The sequence below is a fragment of the Accipiter gentilis genome, chromosome Z (assembly GCF_929443795.1).
Source record: "Accipiter gentilis chromosome Z, bAccGen1.1, whole genome shotgun sequence".
Classification (NCBI taxonomy): Eukaryota; Metazoa; Chordata; class Aves; order Accipitriformes; family Accipitridae; genus Astur; species Astur gentilis.
The window spans coordinates 5,761,237-5,774,572 of record NC_064919.1 but is presented as its reverse complement, the minus strand read 5'-3'; the positions used below and the strand labels follow the sequence as shown (position 1 = coordinate 5,774,572).

Below are 13,336 nucleotides of genomic sequence, written 5' to 3'. Positions count from 1 at the left end.
ACCTTTTGCCACTCTATATGCATCTGTGAAAAGGGTCTGGTTTTAACCACATGTTGCATAAAATTGAGTATGTATATTGTTCTTATAACTTGAGTGTGATTACCTATACGTTGTTCTGCTATTTGCAATTTGACTAAAACTTTACTGCCCTCTTTTGTTTTCTTCTTTTGCAAAATTCACACATTCTTTTAAACAGTATCATAACTTCTTACTTGACTGTTCTACAGGTAAAGGAAAGAGATGGAAAAACTTGTACTTTATATTAGAGGGAAATGATGCCCAGCTTATTTATTTTGAAAGTGAAAAACGAGCCACAAAACCCAAAGGACTAATAGACCTTAGCGTGTGTTCCGTCTATGGAGTACATGACAGTTTGTTTGGCAGGTAGGACGCTGGCTTTTAATTCTTGTTTTTGCAGCAGGATTGTTGACTGCTAGTTTGAGGCATGTACAAGATACGGGAAATACATCACTGGTGAACAAGTAGCCCTGGCTTGCATTGTGGCTCTTCCAAGAGTCTGCAGTCAGTGTAGATTGCAAGAGCGTATGTAGACAGATGCAGCTGATGAATAGTAACTTGCTTAGCAGTGGCAACTCGATTGCTAGCAACTGTACATAAACAATTTCTAGTTAGAAATTTTAGAGTTTAGTGTAAAAGTTTTATTTTGAAATAAGATGTGATGATGAGTCGAGCTTTTTTGCATTGCCATTTTTTAATATTGAGTGCATTAAATGTTCCATGTTTCGTTTTATAGACGTTAGAGATTATGAATTTAGGGTTTTAATCCTTTTGAACCAAGAATTGACAAGACAATTTTGTCAATTACAAAAGATCTACATTGTTTTGATAGGTATTTGAAAGCTAACTTGGTTAAACAATGTCTGTAAGTGCTTTTTTATTTAAGAACAAGTCCTGTTGTTGGATTAGACCCATTTAGGGGTAAACTAGTTCATATAAGTCAACATCCTCAGAAATTGTTTTTGCGTAGTTGCTATATTCAGAGATAATTTTCACATCTAACCATTTATTATAATATTTTGATATTAAAAATACACCAACTGCAAGGGATGTGATTATCAGCAAAGAAGCTGAGAATCAAGTCTTTTGGATATCATTAACAAGGAAGAGTTTATATATTTGTTCATTGGAAGTTACAGAAAAACCTCTGCTGTCCTGTATTATAATGTCATATAGAAGAAATAAATACACTTATTCCTACATGTGTTAGGTACAAATTCTGGTTATCCTATGGATCTTAATATTTATTAAAAAGCAATACATAGTCAACTTCTAGTTATTTTGGGGGGGGGGGGGGAAGACAAGTGCTTAAAACTAGTGGTATTTCTTAAACTGCAAAGACTAGTGCTTTTGTTTGATCTTTTCTTTTAATCTTTGTAATAATTTTGAAAAAATGCATTAAACTAATGGAATGTGGAGCATAGACATAGATGAAGAGTACTGTAACAGTAATAAATTACTGAAATGTTCCTTATGTAAGTTGGCAATTATGCAGGAAGCTTTGGTGTATATTATAAACAAGGAACATTTTGGTTAACAGCAACTGTCTCTTAAACAGCTTTTAAGCAACAGTGTGCTGTGGGTTAAAGTGTAGTTAGACAGTAAGTGGTACTGAATGTGGGTATGAGGAGAGGCATGGTTGCACTAGCTTAGGAAGCTGTTAGTGAGGAACTGTAGCTGAGACAAAGTTCCTCCTGCACTTTTAAGTAGCTGGTAAAAACTGCCTTTGCCCTTTTCTTAGAAGTACAGTGAAGTCTGTAGCTTTGCATGGTTCTTCGGTGGCAGTGATTTAACTAGCCCCAGACCTGGCTACTTGCTGTTCTCCCCCACCCTTCTGCAGCATGGCCACAGAGTGCTGTGTCAGTGTTTCTCCAGGCAGTGAAATGGATGGGGGAACTGAAGACTGAAACTGCTTTGCAAGTGAAGTAGGATCCTTCGTGTAACTCTGGTTTTGGGAGAGCTAAATTTCCCTGAGCACAGTGTGGAAGATCATGAGTGAAGTGTGCACTTTAAGTAGCTTGTAATTTAACAAAACAAAGCATTTTTGATTGCCATTTTGTGTACCTCTACTCATATGCCAAGAAGTCAAAGACACTATAATTGCCTTTAAGGTTGTAGAGGTTTATGTCACATACATTCAACAATTAGTATGTGATCCAATTTTATTGGTTTTATTGGTGGCGAGGGCCATGGGACGCATCCAGAGAGGGTATTCCATATGTTAATATTGTTTCCTGAACTCCTGAAAGAACAAATCCTTATTGTATGATTAATTGGTTGGCAACCAATGCTGAACCTCTGCTCCTTTTAAAGTCTTTAGGAGTAGTTCTCATTGACAAGTCTTTTCCCATTACCAGATGGCTCTTTTTTGCCTTGACTGTAAGTCAGCATGCATGCCTGTTCAGTACAGACTATTCTAAAAGTTTCTCAATATTCTGAAACAAACCAGCTCGTGGTTTTCTTAAAACGACATAATACATTCAAATCAAAATGCAATTTTGAAGGACCTGAGAAATTTTCTAGTTGAGTTCTTCCTCTTTCTGTGTGATTATGCTTTGTATGTACAAACAAAAATTGATGCAATGTTCAATGGTCCTTACAGACAAAGAGCAGAAATGTATTAGTTCGGTGTAAACTTTGTTTTGGCACAGATCAACAAGTGAAGGTGTCCATTAATATTATGAAGATTAATAAAACTTACATTTTTTGTTTTGTTTATTTTTAAGGCCAAACTGTTTTCAGATAGTAGTTCAGCACTTTAGTGAAGAGCATTACATCTTTTACTTTGCAGGCGAAACTCCAGAACAAGCACAGGTGAGAGCTTTTGTTGGTAAATATAATTTAAGAAGTACTTTTTTGTCATGCGGTGTTTAATGATATTACCCTCCTGAAACAGGAAGCGAGTGTATTACAAATAGTTAGTGGCTATGTCTATATTAGCAGGTGTTACAATGGAGTAGTAGCGGATCTGTAGGGGGAACGGTTGGTGCTGAGAACCCAGCACCTGCATTACCTGCACTTGGGGGTTTCACTTTGGACAAGTTCCAGTTGGGTCCCATGGATTGAATTTCCATTATTTTCCATTGTCTGTTTCTGGAGAATGTAATTTTTTTGTCATAGTTCAATTCAGAAGAATAATTTACTCTCCAGGACTTTTCCATGTTATAAACCAGAGCATGGTAAGTGGGAGTTTGCCTTCAAAGGCATATTCCTGATATGAATTAAAATGCTAGTGCACATATGCATGCCCAGTGCCCAAAGTACATTGAACAGCTGCCTTTTGCAGTAACTTGTCATGTCCGTAAATCGGTGGTTATTCATAGTCTTGGGCCCTGATAATGCACAGAAAGTAAGGTTTTCTGGTTTTGGTTGGTATCCTTTAGTTACTAGTTCTCTAGCAGTTATGTTTGCTAATTAAGAATTGTAGGATAGGAGCCTAATTCTCTGAAATTCAGTCTCCAGCAGGAGAGCATATCTAAGATGAGACAACGTGCTTATTTGTTAAGTTTAGAGCTCTGAAGTCCACAGCTCTGAAATATACCTGTTGCAACAAAAGTTAAGCTTTGCATTTGATTTTATTTGAATGGAATTAAAGCTGTTTAGAGCACTCACATTGCTATTCACCAGAGTATGAAGGCTGTATAAATTTAGTATTCTTCTTGTGCTGTATATAAAGGAAAGCACAAAGTTTCCTGTTAACAAATTTATGAAAGTTTCTGAGATGACATCAGAATGATGTAGTGGCATTTGTCACACAACTCTTAACGTACTGTCTTTAAGAAGCAGAGTGCTGTATAGTAATCGAGAAAATATACATTAGTTGCCACACTCATTACTGTACATTCATTTTTTGTCACATCAGCAATGTCTTTTGTGTTCTAGAAATTAAAAGAACTAAGAATGTGTAGAAGACAGAATATCCTGTCTTGTTCCATGAACATTTGGTATAATCTGCTTTTGGTTTTGATCTGCTTAACAGGCTGTTCACTGCATTTATACAGAATACAGTTGTGAGGGTTTTTTTTTTAAATAATATGGCTTTGGCCCAGGAAAGTTTAAGAAATTTCTCTTGAGAAAGTTCAGCTTTCTTACTCCGTAACATCTCGTAGAAGAATAGTTTTATCTGCATATTTAGGTTCTCTTATAATGTGGTAAATAAATATCAAAGCCATCCTATGGACTGCATGTTGTCTTTATGGTTTGTACAAAACAGAAGCAGATATAAAATGTAGCCTTACATGCTACTGCCACTGTGCTTACTGTGGCACATTGCGCATTGTCACTGCTGTAAGATTTGGCATTTAAGGGGAAAGGTTCTTCTGCTATGATTGAGTATAGAGGAGTACTATGCATCCACGAAATATTTCTGTTAGAGTATTTAGGAGGCATTTGTTCCATTGCTACTCCCGAGAATAAGGGAAGAAGCTACTGAAACTTGATGGTGCATAGCTGAAAGCTTTTCCTTCTGTAGAAGGTTTTGAAAGCTGACACCTGACTTGCAAACTGGTCTAGCTGAGAATAGCTGCAGTACATGTTCCTGTATTTTTTAAATGTGGAAGATACTGTGAAGGGTAAGATTGAAACAGTGTTGTAGGTTTTTTAATGACACTTTGAAATGGTACTTTAAGAACAGATGGTGATTCCTTGAGCTACAGACTTAAGAAGGCTGTTGGTCAAACCCTAAACTTTGTGCTTTGCAAGAGTTATACAAAATTTGATGTTGGGGGACAAAAGCTAGAGAATGAGGCTATAACATACCTTCCACCTTCCAAAGCACCCTTGCAAAGCTCCTCTCTTAGCAACTTTCTCACGCTGCAGTGACTTTTTCAGAAGTGACCTGGTGAGTTGGCAGTGCCTCTAGCAGCTTATTTGTTTAAAAAAAAATATGCACAAAGGTTCTAGAGTCAGTTTGGTGTTAGACAACCTCTTCATTTTCTTGATCAAAATGGAATCCATCCATCCACTCTGCTGTACACATCGGTGAGCAAAGTGGGGAATGTTGGATATATGTTCTATGTTTCCCTGTTAATGTTGTTTTATTTTGTTTGAAGTATACACAGTATTATGACTGCCATACAGAAGTATTGGAGAGAATAATCAGAACAGTTTGGCTTGTTAACTGTAGTTTTCTCAGAAGCAAACAAGTTTTGCTTCATTTTATGTACCATTTGTAATTCCATGTAATATTACTTGACTGGAAAATTGCTAGAGGTCACGCTGTATATTCATTAGTAATGCTTTATATTTATAAAAGAGAAAATGGTTCAGATTCTTTATTAGGTTTTGCTCAGTAAAGATAAGAATTCTGCTTTAATATTCAAGCTTGCATACTTTGGCATTACAGAAAACTTACATTTTGCCAAACTAAAAGGAAAACTTTAGATACTCCTTTTAGATAACTCTGTCGCGCTGCAAGAAGCTGTATCTGACTGTGTTATTACACTATTCTGCATCTTCTCCCGTAGGACTGGATGAAAGCTCTGCAGATGTTTTGCAGTTTAAGAAAAACCAGTCCAGGAACATCAAATAAACGTCTGCGTCAGGTGAAGCTGATGATACGGGGTTGGCAGTGCATGTGGAGCAGTGTTTGGTCACCTCGTTGCAAAATAATAACTGATAAATCTCAGAATTTTCCTTTCAACAGTAGTAAATTCTGCATGTACTTACTTTACTTTTTGGAGTTACGCAGTACCCTTGCTAAACCAGGCAGAATGGCTTACACTTTGTTATAATATCTACATATATGTAAAAAACCAAAATGGTTTTAGGCAATTTGCACGTGCTTTGCTAGGTATTGTTTTCTGACTGCATTTAAGTAAAAGTGTAAAGAAGTCAGCATTTGTGTTGTCTTAACTTTTAAAATTTACCACGTATAGGAAACTTTAAAAATTTGACAACCTCATGTGATATGTAAACAAAACACTTGTTTAACTAATATTACTCATTTTCAGTAACAAATACACACGGAGCCATGCTTGTGACTTAATTTCTCTTGGCCTCGTGAAAGTGCTGTATTTGCCAGAATTTCCTCAGAGGTAGAGGATAGATAGTCATAAATGGCAAAGTCTGTAATGATTGGAGAATAACAGGAAAATACTTCAAGAAGCCCTGATACTTTTGATGTTAGAAACACTGGATGTAGTTGTTTAACGGACAGTGGAGAAAGGAATAAAATCGGATGTTTTTCAAGACACACAACTATTCTGTATTTAACATTAAAGAAATTTGGATGCTTCTGAATAAATGAACTAAATTAGGTGAATTCACAGATAAAGTAGCAGGTGAAATTGGGGGCCTCAAGCTGCAAAAGCATAGCAGAAGGAGTGACAATCTAAAATAATTCTTTACTTCAAAAAACGAAGAAAAAGCTCACCTATGTACAGGAATAGAATGTAATGTGTTGCACAATGGAACTTTATGTAATCTCTTAAGAAAACACTAAATAAGCCATTGTGTTTGGAATCTTCCTTGGATCTAAATCAGGGTGCCAGTCTTTGATTTCAGTAAAATTTTTGTGCATAGAAAAGTTAGTATTTGGAAATCCTAATGCCTCGAAGATAATTTTAAAAGAAGAAAACACAATGTTTTAAAACCATGGGGCCGGAGATTTGTTTTCAGTAATTATTAGAGTTACTCTTACTTTGTCACTGGTGCCTCTTAAAATGTTGTTCCATTACTTCTGTTCCTTGCTCTTCCTATTAGGAAATTTTAGTTTGTATTCAGTATTCGTGTATTAACATTAAGCCTCCACACAGAGGATAAAAAAATCATTAATGTGTTTTGTATTTCTATTTTAGCAACAAAAAGTAAATTTTGTGTATTTTTTTTTTTTTTCAGGTCAGCAGTCTTATTTTGCATGTAGAAGAAGCTCATACGCTCCCAGTAAAGCATTTTACTAATCCATATTGTAACATCTACCTGAACAGTGTCCAGGTAGCAAAAACACACATCAGGGAAGGGCAGAACCCTGTGTGGTCAGAGGAGTTTGTCTTTGAGTAAGTCTTAATCTTCTTGATTTACTGAATTTCACTTGTAAGTTGCATTGCATTTAAGATTCTTAACACTGTGTACTGTTTTGCATATGCTTTTTAAAAATACTGTATATGTGTTTATACAGCAGCAACCTTTCAGCCAAATTCTGCGTGGGCAGAATTTTCTGCAGGCACCTAAATATCTTTGTTAATTAAGTGTCTTTGGCTGATAATGAGAACTCAGGATTGAAATGAGTTTAGAATAAGCTTAAATGCCAGCCAAGTATAGTATTAATTGAGGCTTTCTGTCTTTTCTCCTAGTGATCTTTCATCTGATATTAATAGATTTGAGATAAGTCTTAGTAACAAAACAAAGAAAAGTAAAGATCCAGATATATGTAAGTATTTTTCTGTAAAAGATGCATATATATTGCAGCAACGGATACTTTTTGTGGTTTTTATTACTCTTGTCAAATGTCGTCACAAGAGAATTAAGTATGTTTTTATGCTCACCATAGTGCTGTGTTTGTATGTTTTGGATGTCTGGTACTGGATTTCCATTAATGTTTTTATAGTGAGAACTTGCATGGTTTTTGGTAATAAAATGCACAGTAATCCAGCCCTGTGTATCTGATGGCTCTCCTAGCTCTGCTGTAGAGTAGCCATTGTGTTACGCCATGGCTGTGCTTACCAAAAAGCAAGAAGAAAGAGAAGCTGTTAGTATTAGTCTGCTCCATAAAATGCTAAGTTCCATGGAGTTTTAAGTCTGATTGCATGGAATTCCTTTTCAGGTTTTTTGTTGCTTCCATTGAGAAAGAGAAAGGGAGGAACTGTGTATTACTTTCATCATTAAAAAAAAAATAAAAAAAAATAAAAAAAATAAAATCGTGGCAGGCTCTGAACAAAACTTGGCTTGTTTTCTTTCTGTTTTGCCCCATCTGTCTGCTTTTCTTTTACCAGTCTTGGGCTTAAACCTAAGTTACCTCAGTATCACTTTGAATGGGAAAGGATCCAAATTTTCTTCTGCCTTTTACAGAAGTTCCCAGGAATTTATTTTCCTTGTGTTAACCAGGCAACTGCTTCTTCAACTGTGGTTTTGTTTCTGTTACAGCAAATCAACAGCAAGCTGGTAAGATCTGACAGCTTTGTAGAAAAGAAAGTGTTTGAAGAACATGGATTCTGAGCTCTTAGATAGGATTTTTTTTTTTTAAGTTTAGTGCATTTCCACATACAATGTGGGGGTGTTTTTTTGGTTTTTATTTGTTTGTTTTTTCAGGACACTCTTATTCTAGAGTTTCCCACCATACTTGTTCTGGAGCAGCTTCAGCCCCTTGCCTCTTCTTTGCTGCCTGTAGGGCAGAATACCCTCCACACCCACTTCAAATTTGTCCCAAGATTTTTTTATTTTCCACTGTATACAGAGCTGTCTCTTTGAAAGGCTGTCAGAGTATTTATAACCTATTGCAGTTGTTTTTCAGTTTGCATATATTGTGTTACTGGCCTGTTACATATGCTTGCCTCAGTGCTAATCTCTTGATTTTTCTTTTTTCTTTTTTTTTTCTTTTTTTGATATTTGTAGAGAAACCTTGACCAAAATAGAAGAATTACTACTCATCTTGAATGGTCTTGCAGAACCTAATCAAATTTCAACTCTTTTTCTCCTTCCTCTGACTAGAAAACTTTATGCATAGCAGGAGGAAAAAAGATATATTCCCTCTGACAGACAAAAGGGCTCTAATTGCAGATGATATCAAGTTCTTGCACTGTTCCTTTAGTCATTTGAGCTAGAAAACTCAAAATCTATGTACAACAAAGCTCTGGTTAGTAAAAGAATATTTAGAAGGCTAATTCTTGAATGGGATACTTCAGTAACTTCTTTAAAAGTGTTTTTGTAGTTTTCCGTCTCTCTGTCCAGATTGAGGAGGTTGTGTTGGCTTTGGTTGCATCCAGCTGACGGGAGGAGATGGAAGGTGTTCTTGCTAGGTCAGGAGCAGGATCGGCTGAGTTCTTGACTGCACTTAAGTATACTCTTACAGCATAACCCAACAGTCCTTTCATTTTGGAATAAGGATTAGACTAAGTCAACTCAAATTAACTCATATCTCTGCTTACATCCTCAGCCCTACCAAATAGGTGACGTGTGTGTGTGGGGAATTGAGCTAAACAAGACGTTATCTTATGAGCAGTGTTGCCTGAATAACCCTTGAACTCTTCAAAAGCTAGAGAATTGGTTCCTTTTCTGAATATTCTAATTTTCAGCCATAGCTGCTAAATGTGGACTGCTATGAAGTGGGAGTCATCTGAAGCTGGTACTGTTCATCTTCCCAGTTAACTAGGTTAAGTCAGCTTTTCTTCTTGCTTTTCCCACCATGTAATGCAGATTGAAGGCCCAAAACTCTGTTATTGGTCTCACTGCTTTATTTCTTTCATGATAACTCAGAGAAGTTAAATACCAAAACGATACTAACATAAAGGCTATTTTTTTAGTATTTTAAAATATTTCCTGGGTTTTTCAAGTCTTTAACTTTGAAGTTTTCCTATTATGAGTATTCCTTAATTACTGTAGTATTTTTGTTTTTAAAAAGTATTTCAGATAGTCAGAAATGATACTAAACAGTTTAGTATCAATTCAATTTAAATATTTCATTGTTTCTCTAATGGTGGATTGCATAAGGATTTATTCAAATAAATACATATACTATGGCTTGAAAAAATAAAGCCCTAAAATGTATTAGTAGGCTTGACCTGCTGCTACTGCAGACCAGGGTGCTTGGGTATGATCAGACAGTTGAATTAGTAAGTCTCTCAGAACAATACCACACAGTGTTGAACTGGAGTAGAAGTTTTGGTTTGGTTTTGCAGCATGATAGTTTGTTAATTTCAAATTAGTTCATGTTGAAAAAGAAACGTGTTTATAATGGAGGCAGTCACCTCATACAGGCAAGTCCACAGAGCAAAGTATTAGCCAATCTCGTTCTTTTCAGGCACACTGATTATTGACAGTAGTGCCAAAGCTTGGTTTTGAAACTGATAGCTCAGATTATAGGAGAATGGGCTGTGCTAACGTGGCAGTGACTTGTGGCTGCGAAAAGCAGGATTTAGTATGTCCACGTATTGAGCAATTTCCTCTTTCTCAAGATTTCAAATGGCTTTTATTCTCAATCTGTAATTAGATTTTTTTTTTAGGTTTTTCTATTTGATGCTTCTGTATTTTCCTGGCAGGGTTAGACAAAGGCTTCATAGTAAATTCACGTTCATTTCCAGTCTGAGGACTGGAACAAACCAAAGTTTGAACCACTTCTTACTTTGATTCCCAGGTTATAATTACTACCAATCAAAATACAATCTTGTTACTGAATATTATTCCCGAAGTGTCATTAACAAATAAACCATTATGAAACCCCAGAGGTTTTTTGTAGTAGTGTTTATCATGTAAAATATCATGATTCTTTTTGGATCAAGACTGTTGTCAAGAGAATTCTGATCTGTGTCCAGAGAGAAGAGATCAACTATGTTTGTTTTGATGATATTCTGTATATTTGTTTCTCTTTTAAAATGTGCTAAATTGCAAAGTATAAATATCCTGAATTTTTGAACTAGTAGCAGTCTCTCACTGAAGGTAGCCTACTAATTCAGTGTAAGCTGCTAAACAGGAAAAAGTCTTGTTCCTTTAAAGTTATTGAATATAAATTATGGTGCCAACTGTTCTGTAGTCTTCGACTTTTTTTTTTTTAAATCAAATCAAGATTATAGTATTTATATTATAGCTATGAAGTGCTACTATAACCACATGGAAAAATGAAATCGTCAGATTATTCTAGGTCCTGTATTTCATTCACCGTTCTTCTCACTGAGATACACACGCCTTACGTGTGCAAGCAAAATAAGAAGATAAGCACATTGCTTAGGTGTGCGTACAGGAGCTCTGATGTTGGGGAGAAATATTGTAGGAAAGTCAATTGATTATCTGATCTAAAGGCATAGTCCCAGCCACACTGGTGATAAGTTGGAGGTGATGATTGTTTTTCATGCCACTTGACTGATTTGAATGCATTAGCTTGATATCTGTTTATCAGCTCCAGAGAATATGAAGTAGGCAACAGGAATGGCCTGAAGTGAGCATTAATTATAAATGTGATGGTTTTCTATTCCAGTATCAGATGATTTCCTGCTATGTATTGCAACACTGGGGCAATGGGAAGTCAACTGGAACTGTTGACAATTTCTGCAAGGCAGTGTGGTGTATGGGTTTTGCAGAAATGTGGGGGTAAAAAACCGCCTTAATTTGTTTTTGTTTGTTTGTTGTTTAATGTAAGGAATTTAAAAGATGATCTCATTGAGAGGCATGGAAAGAGAGGGTGTTTTCTCGAAAGGTCCAGGCTAAATGGGAAGCTTTAACTGTGGACCCCTCCTGGAGCGTGGTGGGTGTTTCACAGGCACAGTGTTGCCTCTGCAAGTGCCTGGGCCCTTTCTGTGCGAAATAACTCCCTTCAGGAGCGCTTGTTCCTGCTCTAGATGGGCCCGTGCTCCCACTGCTGCAGCTCGCCACTGCACCTGCAGCCCAGGCCATTGGTGGGCAATTTCAAGGTACCAACACCACTGAAAGGTGAATTAATGATTTGGCTGGTTTTGAGTTAACTTTCATCACTATCAAGGCGGCAAGTTGCTTGGGAACACTTTATTACATAATTTGCATAAACTGTTAACAGCCTTATCCTGGGAGTTAGTATAAAAGAAATACGTATGGCAGTGTTTGAGAAAGCCATAGCAACATTATAATAATAAATAGTAAGAAGTAAAAATGTGGTCAAGGAGCAGACTTGATGGTGGTATCAGCCCAAAGCTGGAAAAAGTACAGTGAATTCTGAACATTTTATCTGTTTTTAGTTTCCGACTGCTACGTGGATTTGCAAGGTAGCACGCTTTTTTACTCACTGCTTGGGTGTTACAAAAAAACGGTGTCAATATCCATGTGGCATTTTTGAATGTAAGTGTATCCATTCATTACAGAATGCTTTATATTTCTTCTTCAGTTTACAGGAGTGTTAACCCATTGAAGAGAGAATCTGTCAGTATTTTGATGGCAAAAATCTTGATTACTCATATTAATACTTTATTAATTCATATTAATAATTTCTTTTCCTGAAACAAGATGGCATGCTCAAAATAAACTGTTTTTTTTATTCAACAGTAGCACTGTTTTGCTGGAGATAACTCACTTGAACAATGCTTTTTTCCCTTAAGTGTTTATGCGTTGCCAATTAAGCCGATTACAAAAAGGACATGCAACAGATGAGTGGTTTCAACTCAGTTCCCATGTACCATTAAAGGGTATTGAGCCAGGATCTTTGCGTGTTCGAGCACGATATTCTATGGAGAAGATCATGCCAGAAGAGGAGTACAGTGAGTTTAAAGAGGTATGAAGTTGTTTAACTTTCCTTGGTTTATCTGTCAAAAATCATTTTGTTGGTTGTTTGTGTTGGATCTCAGTAACACTGTTTGACATCATTAAATAATATTTATAGTGACATCTGTATATCACTGCATATGTATATTAGTTTTTCCAAGACTGTTATATGTTAGGAGAAGCTTCTGAATATTTTTAAATTCTGCTTTTCTTTCAGCTTATACTCCAGAAAGAACTTCATGTTGTCTATGCCTTATCACATGTTTGCGGACAGGACAGAACACTGTTGGCTGGCATTTTATTGAAGATTTTTCTTCATGAAAAGCTTGAGTCGTTGTTGTTACGAACACTAAATGACAGGGAGATAAGCATGGAAGGTACTGTGCTAAATTACACTAACGTTTATGGGAACTGTGGACAGGTGGAGGGCTCTGGCACCTGCCTTTTTTTTCCTCCTTTAGTTAAAACATACATCAAAGTGTAAACACAGCACATTTTTCCTTCACTTTTTGTTGTCTCCTTTTCTCAACTTTACTGTCTTTATTTTCCAGATGAAGCTACTACCTTGTTTCGTGCGACCACTTTAGCAAGTACACTTATGGAACAGTATATGAAAGCCACAGCCACAAGTTTTGTTCACCATGCACTGAAAGACTCTATATTAAAGATAATGGAGAGCAAGCAGTCCTGTGAGGTGGTACCTTGAACTATGTTTTCAAATATTTTCGTTTGTTGACACAATTATCTACTGGTGGTTATGTTTTATGTTTGCATTAAACACTAGCTTCAGAGACATTCATTAATAGCTCAGAACTAAAAGTCGTGTACATGAGAAATACAGAAACTTAATTCATTACGAGATTTTTTTTGTTTCCTAGATTTTGGCTTTGAACAATATTCATAGTAGAACTTTTAAAGTTTTTTAATTAAAGTTTCTTTA

At 36.2% G+C, this 13,336-nt stretch overlaps 1 protein-coding gene across 3 annotated transcripts in view; it reads left to right on the top strand.

The window, feature by feature from the left end:
* Positions 1-13,336, top strand: part of RASA1 (RAS p21 protein activator 1) — a 66,801-nt gene that overhangs the window by 39,279 nt on the left and 14,186 nt on the right. For all 3 annotated transcript variants that reach the window (XM_049796520.1, XM_049796518.1, XM_049796519.1), the window contains exons 11-18: positions 228-384; positions 2,745-2,832; positions 5,484-5,561; positions 6,856-7,013; positions 7,311-7,387; positions 12,234-12,406; positions 12,614-12,773; positions 12,948-13,090. In XM_049796520.1, the coding sequence (XP_049652477.1) occupies positions 228-384; positions 2,745-2,832; positions 5,484-5,561; positions 6,856-7,013; positions 7,311-7,387; positions 12,234-12,406; positions 12,614-12,773; positions 12,948-13,090 (1,034 nt within the window). The remainder of the gene's footprint in view (positions 1-227; positions 385-2,744; positions 2,833-5,483; positions 5,562-6,855; positions 7,014-7,310; positions 7,388-12,233; positions 12,407-12,613; positions 12,774-12,947; positions 13,091-13,336) is intronic.